Source organism: Schistocerca americana, chromosome X (genome assembly GCF_021461395.2).
Source record: "Schistocerca americana isolate TAMUIC-IGC-003095 chromosome X, iqSchAmer2.1, whole genome shotgun sequence".
NCBI classification, from domain to species: Eukaryota; Metazoa; Arthropoda; class Insecta; order Orthoptera; family Acrididae; genus Schistocerca; species Schistocerca americana.
The window spans coordinates 583238462-583262475 of record NC_060130.1 but is presented as its reverse complement, the minus strand read 5'-3'; the positions used below and the strand labels follow the sequence as shown (position 1 = coordinate 583262475).

General features: G+C 39.3%; 1 protein-coding gene across 1 annotated transcript in view; it reads left to right on the top strand.

Moving 5' to 3' along the window:
* LOC124555229 (glycine dehydrogenase (decarboxylating), mitochondrial) overlaps positions 1 to 24014 on the top strand; it is a 316302-nt gene that overhangs the window by 277794 nt on the left and 14494 nt on the right. Inside the window, exons 16-18 of the mRNA XM_047129086.1 lie at positions 4304 to 4514; positions 15703 to 15810; positions 18137 to 18282. Of these exons, the coding sequence (XP_046985042.1) occupies positions 4304 to 4514; positions 15703 to 15810; positions 18137 to 18282 (465 nt within the window). The remainder of the gene's footprint in view (positions 1 to 4303; positions 4515 to 15702; positions 15811 to 18136; positions 18283 to 24014) is intronic.

Sequence of the window (24014 nt, the reverse complement as noted above, 5' to 3'; positions counted from 1 at the left end):
CATCTAGCAATATGGGGTGGAGTGCCATCCTGCATAAACATTGTACATTCCAGCAGGTGTTTATCAGCCAGGCTGGGGAGGATGCGATTCTGTAACATATTGGCGTACCTCTCACCCGTCACGGTAGCAGTTACAAAACCAGAATCACTCATTTCCTCGAAGAAAAAAGGCCCAATAATGGTAGATGTGGTAAATCCAACCCGTACCGTGACTTCCTCATCGTGCAATGGAGTTTCCATGACAGTTCTAGGATTTTCGGTAGCCCAAATTCTGCAGTTGTGGGTGTTGACAGATCCTCGGAGCGTGAAATGAGCTTCGTCGGTCCACAACACATTATTCAACCAGTCGTCATCTTCCACCATCTTTTGAAACACCCACACCGCAATTGCCCTCAGCTTCACTAAATCGCAGGTAACAGTTCATGATGCCGATGGATTTTGTACGGATAGCATCATAGGGTATGCCTCAGTGCCAACCAAACAGTAGTGTATGGAATGATGGTGCAACGTGCGACTGCACGAGCACTGACTTCTCCATGCATAGATGAACCCGCTACAGTCTCCATTTCTTCCTGAACTGTCTCAGCAGCATTACGCCTTGTGCTTGGTCAGCCACTACAGGGTCTATCGTCTAAACAACCCGTGGCTTTGAGCTTCAAATTCATTCTCACCACAGCTGCATTTGTCAACGGACCTTTACCCATTCGAATCCCCTTCCTATGGCAATAGGATAGTAACGGTGAACTAGCACATTCCCCATTCTGATAATACAGCTTCACTAAGATCACCTTTTCAGGTAACCTCAACATGCTGCAACTGCTGGAGCATCTGATTCTCTCTCTCATCACAGCTCCTTTTATACACAATTGTCATGTGCAGTCACTGACGTTTTGCTGTCAAGCGCCATCTGTCAGACATTTTGTGAACTTTTGTTGTTGTTGTTGTTGTTGTTGTTGTTGTTGTTGTTCTAATGAAACCCCATGTCATTCCAAGTATCTGTGTCTATTTTTAACTCTCTATCTACATTACTCCATGGTTTATTAAGTTTTCAAATTTATACTGACTTTTTGATCACCCGGTATTTTTACCTTTCAACAGCAATATATGAGGGGAGTTTTTACTATGACTCTTGTTGATGGTGTTAGTCCTTTTCTACGTATCACCCTTAAATGTGACATTTTCCCAATGATAAAGATAGCTTGGTGGAGACCTTGGTTGTAGATGCCTACAGTTTCACTGTTCAGGAAATATTCCACCTTGAAAATCACGTCATCATGAGTTTGGGGATGCCTGCCATGCAATGATTTATTTCATCTGAAGAAAGAGAAAGAAGTCACTGGATGCCATGTCAGGAGAATAACGACATAGTTTGACTTGGTTAGAACATTTGTGGACTTCTGGAGTTTTCACTAATTTAGTGGTGCTCACATTATCAGTGAATAATACATGCATTATCAGTAATTTGTGGCTGTCCCAATCCCCTTTGTTTCTAATGTTCCTCATTCCTCCAAAACTTCAATAACTTCTCTTCCTCTCAGTTCACTAGATCTCAGTGAATGACTGACATGGATGTGATCCTCCATCCCACTTAAGAAGTTTTGTTCACACTAAACCCACCAATCACCAACAATATCTACATTTGAACAGCTGCCATCATTTCACACCATGAAGTCCTTCCAATGCAACCTGAGAACACATGGATGCCACATTTGCAGTGATGAGCTATCTCTGTGCTAGTATGTTGAAGGACTTGATGGGGTGTTTGCAAATTGGAATTACCTTCCCAGTGTTGTCCAAAAACAGGTCTTCTATGACTTATCTAACATTCATTACAAATCTACTGTCCATTCTTAGAGGTAGGTCAGAATAACAAAATCATGTTTTCCATCAGGACCTTGGCTATCTTTTGGCATAGCCTGAAATTAGAAATATCTTCCTCACAATTGCACTATCCCACTGTGGTATTCAGCTGCTTACCTAAACTACACAGTATCTTTGCCTATTCCTATGCTGCTTCTGCTCCCCCATAAACCTGTGGAAGATTCAGGTACAATACTTGTCCCATGCATCTGCCTACAACATCATATTTGATTCCTGGCACTGGAATTTCTTAACCCATCAAAGAACGAGCAAAATTTCTAAGCAGTCACATTGTATACAGTTTTGCTGTGTACATTGCACAGAATTTTATGAACTGTAACAATTACCAAAGAATCCACTTACACACTGTACAACCACCACATAACTATGACCAAAGGCCAAATAAACAACTCTGTTGTTGATGTGCTGTGCATCACATGGTGATTGACTCAATGACTTCCACACAATCATAAATTGTGAATTTCCCATCCAAGACCAGCTTTTATGATCTGGATAGATAGAGGCTCTTCCTGTGATGTATCCACCATTCCGTAACTCTTTCGGTCTCAATCTCCAGTGCCTGTTCCTCACTTGCTGTTCTCTCCCTTTCCACTTCCCTTCACCTGTTCTCACCCTGTCTCAGTCCTCTATACCACCCATCTGTTTCCTACTACATATAAACTCCCCTCTTGGAACATTTCCTTATTTCCCATGTATCATTCCTATTATACATTCTCCTTCAGGTACTCTCACCACTGTTTCTTCCACCAAGCCTACTACTTAACCTGACCGTACACGCAGACACTTCGTCCATGCCAGGATGGGCTCTCCTAAACCACATCCGTCCATTTCCTCCTTCTCCCCACTGATTCACCTCCTCCCCCCTCACCCCCCGACTATTTTTAACCATCCATCCCATCTGAGATTTGTACTCATTGTGAGTTGATAGCGTTGTGAGAGAACAGTGTATGTCTATCTGTAAAGCGAGTGTGTTTTTAGTTAGCTCTGACAGAGCACTCTGTAAGTGGTCCAGCTCATGTAACAACAACAACAACAACAACAACAACATCAACAATAATAATATATCTTTACACTATAATACAGTAAGTAGTAGGAAAGTTTTGTCATATGACTATGACCCATACCCCCCTACTTGAAACATGGGCACAGGCTGCTCCTTCCTCTGTGGCACAGTCATTTGTAGAGATGCTAAATGCTTCAACATAATATAGAAATTTGAGGCAGAGGGAACGAGTGCTGTTATACTAATTAAGGTAACATAGTTCTGTGTATATCAACTCTCTTCTGAAATTTATTCTTTCTCAGAGTTGCACTGTTCACATGCTATTCTCAAACATAAATATTAAAAACATTCATGATTTTCTTGTTTCAGTTAATGTGATGTGGCAGATTTTTATATAAATATTAATTTATAATACACATGAATTGATTTAAATTGTGCACTTGTATCACTTGCACTATTTCCTGGCATACACATACACACACCACCAAATGATTGACTTTTTATTTTTCATTTAACTTTTTTTACTTCATTCCATGCTCTGTGCTCTGACAAGCAAGCCAAACCTCTATTGCTATCTATCAGGGGATACCAATGCTTCCTCTTTTTGCAAGAAGTGGCACGTATCTTGCATTAAAAAAAAAAAAAAAAAAAAAAAAAAAACCAGGATGCTAGTGGTGGACTGCCAATACATACATTGATGTCCCTCAAGTAACTTTGTCTAAAAGACAAACTGAGTGAGGTGGCACAATGGTTAGCACATTGGATTAATATTTGGAAGGATGGTGGTTCAAATCCATGTCTGACCATCCTGATTTAGAGTTCCCATTCTTTCCTTAACTCACTACAGGAGAATTCTGGGATGATTCCTTTGAAAGGGTACAGCCAGTTTCCTTCCCTATCCTTGAAACAATTTGAGCTTGTGGTCTATCTCTAATTGTTCACAGGACTTTAAACTCCAATCTTCCTTCCTTTTCTTCTATAAACCAAGCAGTTCCAGTGCATATGTATATTCCTGTCTTTAATTCAGTGCTTCAGTAAATTGATAGGTAGTATTCTATCCTCTTTAACATCTTGCTCACCTGAAAAATAACAACTTGAATTGCCAAAAAATCTGAAATATGGACAATATCCTTTACTAACAATGCATTTTACCCAATATGATCATCATTTACTGATATTATGTCAACTATATGATCCAAATGATCAGAACTAGTAGTCAGGGAAGGATGTAATCCATGTTGCAGTGATTTGATGCATCAAGATGTCATTTTTGAACTTCAGATATGTCAGATCTCTACCAGGTTCAGTGCACTCTGACTGGACAATCAATCCTTTTAACCTCACAATCTTGCATCTATTTTCCTTGTCTGCAAGTACTGCATTTCATCTGACGGCTCTCATTAAATACTGTTTGTTCCAGATGATGGGCCCAAAAGGCTTGAGGAAAGCAACCCAAGTTGCCATATTAAATGCTAATTACATGAGTAAAAGATTAGAAGATCATTATCCAACTTTGTATAAGGATCAGCGAACTGGACTTGTTGCACATGAATTCATAATTGATGTGAGAGATCTCAAAGACAAAACAAATATTGAAGCAGTAGATATAGCTAAAAGACTTATGGATTATGGTAAGTCTAATTTAATTACAAATATTCAATAACCATATATTATGTGCACACATTGAGAGACATTATTGAAATACTAGTAATCAGCTACCAAAACATGTACAACAAAGTTAGAGTTCGAAGCTCTCCTAAAAACATTGGAGCAAATATAATGCAGGGTGAGTATAAAATTTTTCTCTGATTGCAAAAATTTATTTCTAAGGATTTATGCTAGATAGAGCTGTGCAGTTTGTTCCAAATGGCAGCTTAACTTATAACATTTTTTTGGAGACAGTTCTACATGTGCTCCAATTGTTGCTTGTAGAACATTTAGATGATACTCAGTGTCTCTTCATGTCTCTGCCAACATCCCTTTCACCACTGCATCTATAGCATGTATTCATGTCATAAGAGTTTGCACATCAGGAATTGGTGAACTGAACACTTTATCCTTAACACAACCCCACAAAAAAGTGAACACAATGGCCATGATGCTGGACTGTCTCTATTGATCCATCTGTCCAGAAAGGTTTCATCCAAACAGTTACCCCTGAATGTGACAGTGCAATATCTTTTAGAAACACTACCCATAATTGAAATTCCTATAACTGAGCTGCAACATAAGGTTTCAACATGTTCAGGTAATCTGTTGCCATAGTATCAGGCTCAGTGAAAAAGAAAGGTCCAGTAATTGTGTTGGGCATTAACCCACACTTCACATTCCTTCTTGGGCTGTCCCTTATCTGCTGTATCACAATATGTGGGGTCTGTGAGTCCCAGATCAGAGCATTATGCCTGTTTACTTTTCTGGAGATGTAAAAAGTCATTTCATTGGGAAAATAAACTTTATTAAGGTAGTTATTGCCTGCATCAGTTCATTCCCGTATTTTCCTAGTGAACTTGCCACTTCTGGGCCTATCATCTGGCTGAGGTGCTTGCAGGAGTTGCACTTCACCATAGTGCTGCGAGGTATGCCTATTTCCTTGGTAATGTGGTGTGTTGATTTTCACAAACTGCATTGAAATGCTGTATGCACAGCATCAACAGTTTCATCACTCACTCCATTTCCACTGCCTCTTGCTTTACCACCAACACTAGCAGTCTCTTTAAACTTCTTTAAACTTTTTATACCATTCTTTGATGCTATTCACATCTGGAAGATGTTGACCATAGACACTTTGGAACTCTCACTGAACTGCAGTAGGCAAATGCGTTTCATTAAACCACAGAACAAACTGCACTTTCTCGTGCATAACTGCCATTATCACAACAACACTCCCATCAAGAAGAAGGGTAGCAGAAGTAATCCATTATCATTGACTTCCACATGTTGTATTATCTTAAAACGTACTCTGTACTCATGTATAATGAAGTACCACAAACAGAATAACATCTTCCATGCTAATCAGCAACCAATGTAGATTCTGTAAACATCAATCATGTGAAACCCAACTCGTGATTTTCTAATATGACATCCCGAAATCAGTGAATTACGGCAACCAACAAGATGCAGTATTTCTTGACTTTCAAAAAGCATTTGACTCAGTACCATGCCAAAATGTACTAATAATAGTGTTATCATAAGGGTTACAAAGATAACAAACAAAATTTTTGACAGGATTGAGGATTTCTTGGTAGGGTGGATACAACAGGTTAATTTAGATGCAGAAGCATTGAGAGGTATTTAAGTAACTTCAGGCATGTCTGTGGGAAGTGTGTTGGGATCCTTACTGTTGCAGCTGCATGTTAATGACCTGGAAGATGATATTAATAGTAACCTCAGATGTTTTGCACATGATTCTGTTTTCTGAAGTGAAGTACTATCTGAAAAATGTGTAAAAATATTTAGTCAAATCTTGATAAGACATCAAAGCGTTGCGAAGGTTGTCAACTTGCTTAAAATGTTCAGAAATGTAAAACAGTGCCCTTCTTAAATTGGAACAAAATATTATCCTATGACTACAATATCAATAAGTCATAGTTGAAATCGGTAAACTTGTACAACTCCTCTGGATTAAAACATATGTACGATTATGAAATTGGATGTTCAACAGGCTTAATCATAGGTGAAGCAGATAAAATCTTTGTTCATAGGTAGAATACTGGGAAATGCAACTAGTGTACAAAGGAAATTGCTTACCAAACAATTTTGTGCCCCATTTTAGAATATTCATCATTTGTGTGAGCCATACTGAAAAGGACTTAGTGGACAATGAGTGTATACAAACAAGGAAACAACAAATGGCCACAGGTTTGCTTGACTCATAGGAGAACATCGTTATCATGCTAAAATCCTGAACTGGCAGATGCTTGAAGATATATATGAACTATCACATTACACCAACTTACAAATAATCAAGAACCAGCATAAGTGAGGAATATTTAACAACTCCCTATTTATTTTATCATAGGGACTGCAAGTACAAAATTAGATTAATTACAGTCGGCACAGACACATTTAAGGAGTACTCATACACAAATTATGTAGATGTATGAAACATATTAGTAATTGTCAGAAGACTTCAATATGACATATGTTCAAGGTAAGATTTGTTTTGTGTGAACCAATTAGAAATAAGTTAAAGCATTAATATCTTGAAATACTTTCATGGTGAGTTTGGTGATAGTTATTTAAATTTCAGCAAGGAAATATAGTAAATACAAGAAACTTTACTTTGATTATTACCTTAGTTGTAGTCAACAGCTTTTCTGATAAATAACATCATGTGAGAGAAACATACTAAATCTGTGGATCAGTTCTATGAATGATAAGATGTTTTCGATTTAAACCAGTAAGGTCTTCAAGCAGTCTGTATTCATTGTAGGAGATGAGTTTGAGCTAATTCTGTTGAGAAGATTGTGAAGATTGTGTAAATATGCTCCAAGGCTCAGCCAGCTGTACAGGCAGTTGCTCCACCCTGTTGGAAATAACTATTGGTCTTTTCCTCCTCCATTAATTCTGCCACAAATGGTTTCAAAATGTTGGCAATGTAATGTGCCAGAGTCATCATCTGATGAAAGATGATGGGACCAATAATGTGGCATGCAGACACTGCACACCGAACCCAAAACTTCTGATCATGCAATGGTATTTGGTGGAAGTTATGCAGATTCTCTACTGCCCAGAAGTTGTGTTTCTGTGAGTTTCCAGAATGATATTTGCACTCTGCAGTGGAGTGTGTGCTGATATGAAACTTCCTGGCAGATTAAAACTGTGTGCCGGACCGAGACTCGAACTCGGGACCTTTGCCTTTCGCGGGGCAAGTGCTCTACCAACTGAGCTAACCAAGCATGACTCATGCCCCGTCCTCACAGCTTTACTTCTACCAGTATCTTGTCTCCTACCTTCCAAGCTTTACAGAAGCTCTCCTGTGAACCTTGCAGAACTAGCACTCCTGAAAGAAAGGATATTGCGGAGACATGGCTTAGCCACAGCCTGGGGGATGTTTCCAGAATGAGATTTTCACTCTGCAGTGGAGTGTGCGCTGATATGAAACTTCCTGGCAGATTAAAACTGTGTGTAGGAGACGAGATACTGGCAGAAGTAAAGCTGTGAGGACAGGGTGAGAGTTGTGCTTGGGTAGCTCAGTTGGTAGAGCACTTGCCCACGAAGGGCAAAGGTCCCGAGTTTGAGTCTCGGTCCAGCACACAGTTTTAACCTGCCAGGAAGTTTCTTTCTGCGAGTTCATATAACCACTTCTACATCTACATCTACATCTATACTCCGCGAGCCACCTTACGGTGTGTGGCGGAGGGTACTTATTGTACCACTATCTGATCCCCCCTTCCCTGTTCCATTCACGAATTGTGCGTGGGAAGAACGACTGCTTGTAAGTCTCCGTATTTGCTCTAATTTCTCGGATCTTTTCGTTGTGATCATTACGCGAGATATATGTGGGCAGTAGTAATATGTTGCCCATCTCTTCCCGGAATGTGCTCTCTCGTAATTTCGATAATAAACCTCTCCGTATTGCGTAACGCCTTTCTTGAAGTGTCCGCCACTGGAGCTTGTTCAGCATCTCCGTAACGCTCTCGCGCTGACTAAATGTCCCCATGACGAATCGCGCTGCTTTTCGCTGGATCATGTCTATCTCTTCTATTAATCCAACCTGGTAAGGGTCCCATACTGATGAGCAATACTCAAGAATCGGACGAACAAGCGTTTTGTAAGCTACTTCTTTCGTCGATGAGTCACATTTTCTTAGAATTCTTCCTATGAATCTCAACCTGGCGCCTGCTTTTCCCACTATTTGTTTTATGTGATCATTCCACTTCAGATCGTTCCGGATAGTAACTCCTAAGTATTTTACGGTCGTTACCGCTTCCAATGATTTACCACCTATGGCATAATCGTACTGGAATGGATTTCTGCCCCTATGTATGCGCATTATATTACATTTATCTACGTTTAGGGAAAGCTGCCAGCTGTCGCACCATGCATTAATCCTCTGCAGGTCCTCCTGGAGTACGTACGAGTCTTCTGATGTTGCTACTTTCTTGTAGACAACCGTGTCATCTGCAAATAGCCTCACGGAGCTACCGATGTTGTCAACTAAGTCATTTATGTATATTGTAAACAATAAAGGTCCTATCATGCTTCCCTGCGGTACTCCCGAAATTACCTATACATCTGCAGATTTTGAACCGTTAAGAATGACATGTTGTGTTCTTTCTTCTAGGAAATCCTGAATCCAATCACAAACCTGGTCCGATATTCCGTAAGCTCGTATTTTTTTCACTAAACGTAAGTGCGGAACCGTATCAAATGCCTTCCTGAAGTCCAGGAATATGGCATCAATCTGCTCGCCAGTGTCTACGGCACTGTGAATTTCTTGGGCAAATAGGGCGAGCTGAGTTTCACATGATCTCTGTTTGCGGAATCCATGTTGGTTATGATGAAGGAGATTTGTATTATCTAAGAACGTCATAATACGAGAACACAAAACATGTTCCATTATTCTACAACAGATTGACGTAAGCGAAATAGGCCTATAATTATTCGCATCTGATTTATGACCCTTCTTGAAAATGGGAACGACCTGCGCTTTCTTCCAGTCGCTAGGTACTTTACGTTCTTCCAGCGATCTACGATAAATTGCTGATAGAAAGGGGGCAAGTTCTTTAGCATAATCACTGTAGAATCTTAAGGGTATCTCGTCTGGTCCGGATGCTTTTCCGCTACTAAGTGATAGCAGTTGTTTTTCAATTCCGATATCGTTTATTTCAATATTTTCCATTTTGGTGTCCGTGCGACGGCTGAAGTCAGGGACCGTGTTACGACTTTCCGCAGTGAAACAGTTTCGGAACACTGAATTCAGTATTTCTGCCTTTCTTCGGTCGTCCTCTGTTTCGGTGCCATCGTGGTCAACGAGTGACTGAATAGGGGATTTAGATCTGCTTACCGATTTTACATATGACCAAAACTTTTTAGGGTTCTTGTTTAGATTGTTTGCCAATGTTTTATGTTCGAATTCGTTGAATGCTTCTCTCATTGCTCTCTTTACGCTCTTTTTCGCTTCGTTCAGCTTTTCCTTATCAGCTATGATTCGACTAATCTTAAACCTATGATGAAGCTTTCTTTGTTTCCGTAGTACCTTTCGTACATGATTGTTATACCACAGTGGATCTTTCCCCTCGCTTTGGACCTTAGTCGGTACGAACTTATCTAAGGCGTACTGGACGATGTTTCTGAATTTTTTCCATTTTTGTTCCACATCCTCTTCCTCAGAAATGAACGTTTGATGGTGGTCACTCAGATATTCTGCGATTTGTGCCCTATCACTCTTGTTAAGCAAATATATTTTCCTTCCTTTCTTGGCATTTCTTATTACACTTGTAGTCATTGATGCAACCACTGACTTATGATCACTGATACCCTCTTCTACATTCACGGAGTCGAAAAGTTCCGGTCTATTTGTTGCTATGAGGTCTAAAACGTTAGCTTCACGAGTTGGTTCTCTAACTATCTGCTCGAAGTAATTCTCGGACAAGGCAGTCAGGATAATGTCACAAGAGTCTCTGTCCCTGGCTCCAGTTCTGATTGTGTGACTATCCCATTCTATACCTGGTAGATTGAAGTCTCCCCCTATTACAATAGTATGATCATGAAACTTCTTCACGACGTTCTGCAGGTTCTCTCTGAGGCGCTCAACTACTACGGTTGCTGATGCAGGTGGTCTATAGAAGCATCCGACTATCATATCTGACCCACCTTTGATACTTAACTTAACCCAGATTATTTCACATTTGCATTTGCTAATAACTTCACTGGATATTATTGAATTCTTTACTGCTATAAATACTCCTCCACCATTGGCGTTTATCCTATCCTTGCGGTATATATTCCATTCTGTGTCTAGGATTTCGTTACTGTTCACTTCCGGTTTTAACCAACTTTCCGTTCCTAATACTATATGCGCACTATTTCCTTCAATAAGAGATACTAATTCAGGAACCTTGCCCTGGATACTCCTGCAGTTTACCAATATTACGTCAACTTTTCCTGTTTTTGGTCTCTGAGGACGGACGTTCTTTATCAACGATGATAATGTCCTCTCTGGTAAGCCGTCAGGTATTTTATCGTTTCGCCCAAGGGGGGGTCCCTCTAACCTAAAAAACCCCCGTGTGCACGCCACACGTACTCTGCTACCCTAGTAGCTGCTTCCGGTGTGTAGTGCACGCCTGACCTGTCTAGGGGGGCCCTACAGTTCTCCCTTAGATTAAACTTGGCTTCATCACACATAAAGAACAAATCCATGTCCAAGCCATTCATTGTTATCTCGTTGAACTGAACAGCCACTCACAGAACTGGAGGCACTGATGAGCATCTGCTGGTTTTAAAGCAAGAACAACACACACTCAGTAGGGTTGCATGTGCAAGTCTAGGTGGACTATTCGTCAGCATGATCAATGAGATATGGCGGTCTCTTGCAACAGGCATCAGGTTGAATTGTTAGGACTCTGAAGCATATTCTGCTGAACTGCAGGCACATTTTCTGGTGTGCAGGCACATTTTGGACTGTTTTTTGACTTGTTCAAAACAGATCCTGTCTGATGCCATTTTCAGACAAAGCATTGCATGACACTGTTTGCTGGCACTTTGACACCATTAAACTTCTCAGTAAACAACTGACCGCACTGTTTTCATGACTTTGTTGTCACATAACTGTCCACAATAAACCCCCACTACTCATCTGTGAGTACCGTCATGCCCTTTGCGCTGCTTGACTCACACTGACACAACTTGCAAACACTCATAATGGGGTGTGGTTATAGCATACATTCACGTCCAACCATATCCACTCATCTGAACCTCTTTTATTCGCCCCATACCGTAAATGTGGTTAAAATTGATCCTTCATGCAATGATAAAACAAATATGAAGTTCTTTGGGTGTAATAAGAAGTAATATAGTAGAATGGAAACTTTCCACTGGCAGAAGATTGACAACTAGTGCCATGCAAAGAATCAACAATCTGATCAAGAACTAAATAGATATTGCGCATTGCTTATAATAACATATTGACTGAACTGCTTCTAAAGACTACTTACATGTTATCTCCCAACTTGGGAACATGATTTACTGGTAGCAACAAATCATGTTCAACAGTTTAATTTATGGTTTGGGTAACATTATGAAGAATATAGCTCTGATGCATTACACAGTGATCTGCACTTATGTACAATGTGTAAATATGCACTACTGATCATCTCCAAACGATCACTACCTAAGACACATAAAAAGATGAATTAAATCGTGGTCTAGCGGTTCTAGGCGCTCAGTCCGGAACCGCATGACTGCTATGGCCGCAGGTTCGAATCCTGCCTCGGGCATGGATGTGTGTGTTGTCCTTAGGTTAGTTAGGTTTAAGTAGTTCTAAGTTCTAGGGGACTGATGACCACAGATGTTAAGTCCCATAGTGCTCAGAGCCATTTTAGATTAATTAAATCATGGTCTATTGATAATGTTCGGTGTGTGTGTGTGTGTGTGGGGGGGGGGGGGGGGGTGTTTGTTATGGAGAAAATCATCACAAAGTTATGACAATATTTTATTCTGCAATTTTGTGCTCATACAAGAAATAATATTCAAACCTCTCCTGCTACAGTGTGAGAGTAGCACATGCAACAATGTGGGCATACAGGGACATGTGACAGCAACATGTTGTTTGTGTCAGAGCTATAAATCAACTGGAGTGAATACAAAATAGTGCTAATGATAAAATAGTGCACGTTTGTTGTTGAGTATGTGAAGCATAATGTATGAAAAACATTTACTGAAGTGTTTGAGGATGTAAGTATGAGGGAAATAATTGATGGAAATCTTAAATCTGTGTATTATCAAAAGTACTTTAAGCTCTCTTCCTTAGAATTTTCTTAATTAATTAACTGTTGTTTAATTCATTTATTTCTGTTCTACTGTTTCAACTGGGCATATGCTACTGTTCTCACTCGATAGGTGGCACAACTTGTCTTGTTTTTGTAGCAGCAATGTAAGCCACTGGCCCACTTACTCTGATGTTGTTCCTTGCAAGGTGTACGTACCAAATACTGGAACATTTTTGATTTTTGACTTGAACACGTTTACTCTAAACTTTGTCTATTGCCTTCTCAAATTGTAACTTTATGTAAGTAACCTTTCTATGTTGTGGCATTTTTGGTTGGTTGATTGATTCAGAGGAGGGGACCAGACAGAGAGATCATCAGTCCCATCAGACGAAGGAGGGATGGGGAAGGAATATGGTCATGCCCTTTCAAAGGAACCAACCCTGCATTTGCTTGACATGATTTAGGGAAATTGTGGAAAACCTAAATGAGGATGGTCCTAAATGCGAATCCAGTGTGTTAACCGCTGCGTCATCTCGCTCGGTGTGACATTTTTCATCTCAGTTAATGTTTCTGTCAAACTTATTTTTCTATGTATTATTTTATGTAGCTTCTAAATTTTCATTCTGATGAAGACATCCTTAGAGGTGTTGAAACCTAGGTCATGTATTAAACAATTATTTGCAATCGGTTGGGTGTGTTATTTCTCTATTGAAACTTATATATGGTTGCTGGAAAACAGCCATGTTCAAAACGGTAAAATCTAGGACTTAGTGTAAAAATGGTGTGGAGTCTCCTTTGTACTGAATGAGAACGATTGTTATCTGAATCAAGTCCAAGCATCAGACAACACTGGCCAGGTGAAAATTTTCCTGTAAAAAAAAAAATAATAATAATAATAATAATAATAATAATAATAATTTATGATGCCAGTTAACTGTGCAAGTGGGAAATCTAAGATTGAGGTGTCACAACTTCATGAAATTCGACCTGCATACACTGATGAGTGTAAACATTGTGACCTCTGCATACCATGAGATTGAATGCTGTGTGGTGGTGTTGTGGGGAAATCCACTGGCATAAGAAACTTTGACAGAGGGCAAATTTTTATGGCCTGACACCTGGAATGCACATCTTGGAAATGGTGAAGCTGATCTGCAGTTTGCATGCTAGTTTGTGAGCATCTATGGAACGTGGTTGAAGGACAGAGAAACCACAAGTAAGCAAAAGAGTGTTGGACATCCACACTTAATCAGAGAATGTGGAGGTCAGAGGCTTGCCTACTTACTTGTCTGTAAAGCAGGATAGGTAGCAGTCTGTAGCAAATGTGATGACCAAGTATAATGCTGGTGCAGACAAAGATGTTTTGGAGCACATTGTTCAGTGCTTGTTGTTGACCATGGAGCTCCGCAGCAGATGATGCCTATGTTTTGTCATGTTGACTCAATGGCTTTGTCAATTATGATTGCAATGGTCATGGGATCATCAAAATTAGACTGTGAATCAATAATAATGTTTCACCAGTCAGATGACTCCTGTTTTTGCTACTCCAGATCAATGCCATCATCCATGCAAATGGCTGCCCAAAACATCCACCATGCCAAATATGCAGGCTATTGGGGGCAATATTGTACTATGGGGCACTCGCCTGGGCTCCCATGGAACCTGTGTTAATAATCAAAGGCACCATGACAGCTGTTGACTGCATGAACATTATTATGGACCACCTGCATCCCTTCATCCATGACGTTTCCCCACTGGTGATGGCATCTTCCAGTACAGTGATTATCTGTGTCACAAGGACAGAATCATGTTGTAGTTGTTTCAGGAGCATGACAGTGAACAACAAATTTGGATGATTTGAACCCACTGGAACACCTCTTGGTCACTATCAGGTGCCAGTTCTGTGCCTAAAAACCACTAGTCCACAATTTACAGGAATTGTATGACCTGTGTGTAGGCATCTGGTGTCACGTACCTCTGGAAACCTACCATGGACTTACTGAAACTATGTCACACACAATCACTGCTGTATTAATTTCCAAAAGATGGACCAAAATGCTGTTTAGCAAGTGGTTGTAATGTTTTGGCTCATCATTGTATTTATCCCTACAGATTTTCTTTCATGCATGAGCCTAAAGCTTCCAAACTAACTTATTTGGTTCTGCTGATGGTTTTCAAAGGAAGTGGTATTGAGACATTTGGATTCTCAAGCTTTTATTTCTTCAGGTTATGCCTGGTTCAGCTTGTCCAGCTATTTGAACTGATGGTACATCCACCATTATGTAATAGAAAATCCTGATGAATACATTGAATAGTTATGGCTTAATGGGGTCCAAAACATAACACAATTTTTTCCTCGAACTGTTAATACTGAGCAGTGAGTTTGGACTCTGTTTAACCTATTTGAGGGCAACTGACAGAAGACAAGTGACTTATGGTGCAACATCACACTTACACATACAACTTTGGCATTATGTTTGGTGATGACAGGATTATCAGCAAAGGCAGTAAAATCTCCTCAGCCCAGTCACCTGCTCTCTCTCCCTGAAAATCTTACCTATTGGGGAAAGTCAGAGGGTCAGGTTTACTCAAACATCTACATCCACATGCATACTCAGTAAACCACTATACAGTGGAAGAACAAAAGCAGAACTTTGAAAATACTATTGCCATATTGCCACCATTCCACAGGCAGACTTGTTACATGAGTTTAACAGTTTGATAAATTGCATACAATGCTGCATTGATGTAATTGGTGGCCAATTCATGTATATCAAAAAGTAACATATATAAACTACAATTAAAAATTTCATGCATTATTTTACTTCAAAGAATTATTTGGTTACAAATACAACAATTGAAAGCATGTTGTTTTGCTGTTGAACAGGATTCCATGCACCTACTATGTCGTGGCCAGTCAGTGGGACACTTATGATTGAACCAACAGAATCTGAAGACAAGAAAGAACTTGACAGGTTCTGTGATGCGCTTATCAGTAAGTGTATTAATGGATATCATTTAGAATTAAATTAAGATTTGGTTGTGAACAGGACTGAGTTTTGTCAGCCTTTCTTTTTTCCACTTCACTTGGGATGAGTTTCATATGTGGTTTCTACGAGTGTTGTTGTTGTTGTTGTTGTTGGTGGTGGTGGTGGTTTTTTTCCTTGTTATGGAAAATCTTTGCTAAGGTTATTACTTGCATGTGTCCCCTTGAGAACATTATTATGGTCCTACTACAGCCAGAAGATACACTTGCAGTTGCAATGTGGTCTTCTTTGAGAGTTTGAGGGATTAAAGGGACCAGACTGCTACGGTCATCGGTCTGTGGTCTTCTTTCACAGCTTGTGATGGGATAAGATCATTGCATAGCCTTACCAACATTGGTCCCTGAGCTCTCGTTTCTTCTTCTTTTATATAATTACATCTACATAATGAGTAACTATTTGTTTCTTCTTGTTAGGGTTAGGTTAGTGTTGTTTAACGTCCCGTCGACAACGAGGTCATTAGAGACGGAGCACAAGCTCGGGTTAGCAAAGGATGGGGAAGGAAATCGGCCATGCCCTTTCAAAGGAACCATCCCGGCATCTGCCTGAAACGATTTAGGGAAATCACGGAAAACCTAAATCAGGATGGCTGGAGACGGGATTGAACCGTCGTCCTCCCGAATGCGAGTCCAGTGGGCTTCTTCTTGTATTAACAGTGATGTTATTTTTCTTTTGTTGTTTCATTCTTACCAACTAGGTGTTTCAATGTTGCTGCATGCTTTTCTTATTTTATTGTTAGATTTTCCTTTTATGCAGGACCTTTTATTTCTATTGAGAGCATTAAAGGAAGTTCTTTTTTTACAGTTCAATTTAATGACTGTAGCTGCAGTGGTGGATTTTTGTCTACCAAACACTAATATTGGCCAACAGCATTTCTGCAGTGGTAACACTGGTTCCCATTACATCACCAAAGTTAAGAACTGTCAGTCTGTGCTAGCACTTGGATGGTTGACCATCTGGTCTGCCAAGTGCTGTTGGCAAGCAGGGTGCACTCAGCCCTTGTGAGGCAAACTGAGGAGCTAATTGATTGAGAAGTAGTGGCTCCAGTCTCGGAAACTGACATACGGCTGGGAGAGTGGTGTGCTGACCACGTGCCCTTCCATATCAACATCCAGTGACACCTATGGGCTGAGGATGACACAGCAGCCAGTTGGTACCATTGGGCCTTCATGGTCTATTCAGGAGGAGTTCAGTTTCTTAAACACTAATATTTGTGAATATATTGAAACATTCTGGAAAATTGATACTGGTGAACAAGTTTTATTAACTGTGCTGTTCATGACACAGTTCTTTACTTTATTTTCAGTATAATTCAAGAATTTTTGTCTGGCAGATTTAGTACTGAAACACCACCTCACAAAAAAAGAGTTTATGTGTAACATAAGAATTGCTTAGAGAAGATTTGCAGTTTCAATAGCATTTGATAAACCACTTTCTGGACAAGCAAAGTCCATTATTTGAGTTGTGATGTATTGTATGAAAATTAGCATCAAATATGTAACACTGTCTGTTATTCACGGAAAACCTTTTGGCCAATCAAAGTAATATACATATATAATCAGTAGCCTACTAACATATCAAACCACTGCAGCACTGTAGAAAGACACTATGTATGTATGATTAAATACTGAGAGACCCTTCAAAATATATTTAAAGGTTAATAATTTTTGAAAACAGTGTTGGAACAAGACTAGATTTGATTAAATAATCTGAAATAATAATCAGATCACAAATTTTTGTGATCAAGGCTGATTATTATTTCTGTATTTGGAGACTTCCCTGATAGTCAAATAGGGAACAGTGTCACTACAATACTGCCAAACACATGTCTACACTTCCTGTATGCCACACCAGATTAAAGTTTTGAGAATCATTGCCACAGTTCCATAATTAGGAGCTAAAAATCTGACTGCCAAAAGATAGCTGTAATGAGCCCATAAACTTGAGCTTTAACTTCAATTTGATGTGACTTATGCAACCAGAATTTTATGACAATTGCTGCCAACACAGAACTCTGCAACCGAATGCTCATTTGTATATTGAGCACCAATCTTCTGTACAGATTAAATGAAACCACATGATGACTTCATTTAACATCAGCCACAAAAAGCCTGCAATTGTACAATAATCTTTTGCTACCTTTCATAGAAATTAGCCTTCATGTGTGTGTTCATATTGCTTTGATCCTTGTACTTTTTTAAGAGTAAAAATTAACCTCCCACTATACTTCATAAAATCGATTCCTTATACTAGGACTTACAACAGAACTGTTTCTAGGTATCAGACAGGAAATAAGGGACATTGAAGAGGGAAAAATGGATATACGTATAAATCCACTAAAGATGGCACCTCATACTCAGACTGATGTTGTTTCAAGCAATTGGGATCGTCCATACACAAGAGAGCAAGCTGCTTTTCCTGCTGTAAGTCTTAATATAACATATTACCAACAATAAATTTCTTCAGAAATGTTATAATTGTGGAATGTGGTTGAGGTTAAGAGCTATACTCTTCTTAATCTGTGCAATATTTGTATATTTTTTTAATCATGAGAAAGTAAATGTGCCTTTGTTGAAGAATTATATCTTTTTTGAGGGAGATGAGTTTTGTCAATTCATGAATAAACACAAAAAAAGGTTTTAAATGTGAACAGTCTCAATTTTTTGAAACATATAGCAAATACAGCATTCATTTTCGTATTTTATTACCATGTTCTTGGTAACTTACTTTGTTCTCTGTCTGTTGGTCTGTTTGCTACAAACTTCCTGATCAGCTATAGATTTGAAAATTTAAATATATTGCAAAAATGGATGACAGTTTAAAAAAGTGAGTTTGCAATGATAAAATAATGATAATTGTAAATATTGCATTAGTGAAAACTTCTTCAATGTTCAAGAAGACAGACACCCAATGTGAGAAATGCCTAGATAAAGAGAAACAGAAACAACAGGAGAAGTTACAACAAAAAGAAATTCCTGAAAAGCAGCACAGTGTCAAACATGCAACTGTCAAGGAACAAATGCCTCAAGTGCTATTGATCAAGATGGTGGATGCACGTTCCTCTTGACATGCCAATGACGCATGATGACATGCACAACCAAGAGCAAATGAAACAGCTGAAGAGCGTATCTCTTGCCTTGAAAGTCAAAGAGCACAACAAGCCCAAATGAGAGCAATCAAGACAGCTGATGAACATATCTCTCTCCTCACTAGTGATCCACTTCATCATGCTCAAACATGAGCAGTTGAGACTATAGAAGGACATATTTATCAAATGTTATAAGATGTATTAGGACACTCTGAACCAAGGGCTAGAGAGACAAGTGAGGAGTAGTGAAGCAAGACTATGACATAAACATGAGGACTCTGCTCAGAGGGCAGCTGATGGGCAGAGTTCCACTCAACCACAGGTCACTTTTTGCAACAAGTGTTGTGATATCTACCAGGAAATATGCTATTCTAGTCAGCCAGAGAAATATCATTTGGTTTTGCCTAAGGCATATTTGCCAGCAGAACACACCTCTACAAAGGATTTGCTTATTTGTGACTGATGCAATATGCACTTGAAGACCTCAACAAGTTGTGCTCCATCAAAAGTGTATTGGAATAACTCGCCACCAGGTGATATTCATGGTGAAATTGTGGTACTAACTGAAGCAGAATGACATTTGCCTTGGCGCATCATTCCATTTGTCAAAGTCATTAAATTTCCAAGCAAATTTGGTCAATATAATTTTAAATGACATGAGGCATTGTTGGTCTCGATATCTTTTAAGTCAGTGAAAAGATGCCTCAAATGCTTTCTCAATCAAGTACAGAGGTAGAAATTGTTGTGGTGGCCAAAACTCTGGAAAACTTCAGTATATACACAGGTATGTCTACAATGCAGCTGGTTGTAGATAACCCACTCTACAAGGGTGTAAGAGTAAATCAATGAGTGTGATGAAATACACTGGACCTCATCCGCACTTTTCCAGCTCAGCTAGAACAACCAAGTGAATCTGATGCCCAAGCCACTTATGCTCCAACCCATAGTGCCTAAATCTGAGTTACTGTTTAATCACAAATTGTAAATGCCTTCTAGAATCAAAGATATGAAGAAATCTTTCAATCTGCACATTCTGAATACCAATGTTTCACCATGATTGTGGTACATTTAATATTTGCTGCCATTCTGCTACAAAGGCAATGGGATATCAATGTTCTAAATAGAAACTTCATTGAAGGTGTTGGATTTTATGAAGGAATTGGTTGGGAAACTGGACATCAACCAGATGCCTAACTAATTGATAATCAGAGCTATTTGGAGATCAGAAACTCTGATGATGTGAGACACAACATCCTGATGTCTGACAGTGCTTTTGTTTCTGAGCATGATAATTTAAATGGCATCTTCAATGGCAGTTTATGTGACAGGGAAAATTATGTAAATAGTTTCCTAAATCTTTGCACTTCGACACTAAATTTATGTTTACCAAACATAATCTACATCTGCACAGACACTCCTCAAGTTACTGTACCCTGAACCACTACTTGACATCACTCTCCCCCCCCCCCCCCCTCATTCCACTCACAAATAGAGCGAGGGAAAAATGATTGTCTGTATGTCTCTGTAGGAGCCCTAATTTCTCGTCTCATATCTTATCTCTGTGGTCCTTATGTTCAATGTATGTTAGCGGCAGTAGAATTGTTCGGCAGTCAGCTTCAAATGCTGGTTCTCTAAATTTTCTCAGGAGTGTTTCTCAAAAAGAACATTGCCTTCCCTCCATGTATTCCCATTTGAGTGCCCAAAGCATCTCTGTAATACTTACATTTTGTTTGAACCTACTGGTAACAAATCTACCTGCCTGCCTTTGAATTGCTTCAATGTCTTCCTTCAGTCCAACCTGACACGGATCCCAAACACTCAAGCAGTACTCAGGAATAGGTCACACCAGTGTCCTATATGTGGTCTTCTGTATAAGGGAACCACTCTTTGCTGAAATTCTCCCAATAAACCAAAGTCAACCATTTGCCTTCCTCACCACAGTTTTCACATGCTCGTTCACCTCACATCACTTTACAACGTTACACCCAAATATATAAACAACTTGACTGTGTCAAGCAGGACACTGATAATACTGTATCCAAACATCACAGATTTGTTCTTCCTATTCATATGCATTAACTTACATTTTCCCACATTTGGGGCTAGCTGCCATGCAACACACCAACTGGAAATTGTGTCCTTTATCTTCCTACAGTCATTCAACTTTGACATCTTACCATACACCATGGCATAAGCAAACAACCACAGATTTTGCCTACCCTGTCCACCAAATTGTTTATGTATACAGAGAACAATAGTGGTCCTATCACACTTCCCTAGGGCAATCCTGATGGTACCCTTGTCTCTGATGAACACTTGCTGTCGAGGACAACATACTGGGTTCTATTATTAAGAAGCCTTTGACTCACTCACATACCTGTGAACTTATTGTATATGCTCACACCTTCGTTAACTGCCTACAATGGGGCACCATGTCAAATAGTTTCTGGAAATATAGAAATATGGAATCTGCCTGTTGCCCCCCATCCATAGTTCTCACTATATCATGTGAGAAAAGGGCAAGTTGAGTTTATTATATTCTAATTTAATGTCAGAATTTTGATTGTTTCTGGCAGTGCATATGGTCTAGTGTACTGTTATAATAGGTTTTATTTCACTGATTCCCATTCATAGGGACCAACAGGAAAATGTGGAGCACAAACTGGAAAACCTGTGTCACCAAATGCAATACTGTTGACAAATTCTTTCATATTATTTGCTGAACTGTGCATTCCAAAGCTGCTAAACAATTTACAATTAATGCTATCAATTTTTTAATCAAAGAAGGACTTATATCAATGCTTCAGTATTTATAGGCACATCAATTGATACAGGTAGATGAAGTTCCCGATGAAAAGACCCACAACTAGAGCCAGTAAATGCATCACAATTCAGTCTTGTGCAAACATCTGTAATCACACCAACTGATCATGAGCAGCCATGTGTTAATGATAAATTTAAGGAAGTAGAAAGTAAATGAAATTGTTTACAAAACTAAGATTAATATTGTGAATGTGAATAGAGAGTTAATACCAGAGGAATTTTCGTGGCTCCATCTCTTTCTATATGGCAACAATGGCTTGAATGAAGCAGTAGTATGGTATTCTGCCTTACTGCATGTCTTGTCATGGGTTAAGCCTCTTCCACTTTTGTCTGTCTATAGCCAGTCTTTTCACTTCTGAATATTTGTCTCCTTTGATATTGTTCAGCATTTGATACCTTCTTTTTCCTCTTCCCCTTTTTCCCTCCACCATTCATTCTATTCATTCCTTCAATAAACAGTCCCTCCCCAAACAATGTCCAATCCAGTTCCGTTTTCCTTTTCTGATGACTTTCAGCATGTTTCTTTCTTCTCCAAGTCTTCTTAATACTTCTTCCTTCCTTACTCAGTCTTTCCATGTCACTTTTTCCATTCTTCTCCATATCCACATATCTAGTGCCTCCAATCTTCTTTCATCTTCCTTCCTCAATGTCTAGTTCTCTGCACCATACAGTGCACTGCTCCAGATGTAACATTTGGCAAGTCTTTTCCTAAGATCTTTGTTTAGTGGTTCACAAAATAATTTCTGTTTCCTCTTGAATACTTCTTTTGCCATTGCAATTCTTTTCCTAATTTCTGTTGAGCAATACATATCATCCATTATTACACTTCCCAAGTAATTGAAGTTATGCACTTGCTCTATTTCCTCTCCCCTATTTTCATACGGCATTTTGTCCCCTTTCCTTCAATTACCATGCTTTTCATTTTCTTCTTGTTAATCTTCATTCCATATTCTTCTAATTTTGTGTTTAGATCATCTAAGATTTGTTCCATCTCTCTTGCACTCTCTGCCATCACAACCATGTCGTCTGCAAATCTTATACACTCCTCTCTCCAACCCCCTATACAAACTCCTCTCCTTCCGTCAAAACTTTCATTAATAATTTCCTCCAGATAGATATTGAACAGTGTTGGTGATAAACAACAACCTTGTCTTACACCTCTTCCCAGTTCAATTTCTTCACTCATTACACCTCCTATTCTTACTCTTGCTCTGTGGTTCAAATGTAAATTTCTAATTAGCTGTCTATCCCTCCAGTCAACTCCATGTATCCTTAGGATTTCCATCAGTTTGTCTCACCTGAAACAGTCAAAAGCCTTCTCAAGATCAATGAACACAACATACACCTACCTTTTCTTCTCCGTGTACCTCTCCCCTATCACTCTCAGTAGCCCAATGACATCGCTAATTCCCACTCCTCACCTGAAACCAAATTGTTCATCTCCTATTTCACAATTCAGCTACCCATACAGCCTTCTGTTGAGTGTACTCAGCAAGACTTTGGCTGCATGCGATATCAGGCTCACTGTTGGAAATACTCTATTTGATAACCACAAAAGACGATGGTATACTTGGATATCTCAATTTGACAACAAAATATATCAAATTGATTACATAATGATACAACAAAGATACCAAAATTGCCTAAAGAGTGTCAAAGGTGATCCAGGGGCAGATATTTATTCAGATCATGTATTAGTATTAGCTGAGGCTATAGTTAACCTGAAAAGAACCTGGAAAGGACAGAAGAGAAAGCACATTAACTTTGAGAAACTGAAAGACAAAGGCAATTGTGAAAAATTAGAGAATGTATATTGTGAAATCATGATGCAAGGACAGGAAAGGGAATACACAGAAGGAAGATGGGATCTTTTTAAAAAATGGAATCAAAAAGGCAGCTAAGGAAATGCTTGGAGTCAAGGAGAGGAAAAAAGTAAAGAAAGAGTGGGTAACACCAGATATGATAACCAAGATGGATGATCGCAGGAAACAGAAAACTGTAAACACAGAAGAAGGGAAGTGCAACTACAGGAGGTTAAATAATCAATTAAGAGGCAATGGGTTTCACATTCAGGGAAAAGAGAAACAACAGTGGACTAAAGGAAGTAGAGGCAGCAGATGGTAAAATGGTGAGTGAACACCAGAAAATAATGAGAAGATGGGAAGAATACGTAGAATTGCTATATGCTGCAGACAGCCGACCAAGTGAAGAAGACCTTGGGATAGAAGGAGCAGATAAAGTTGC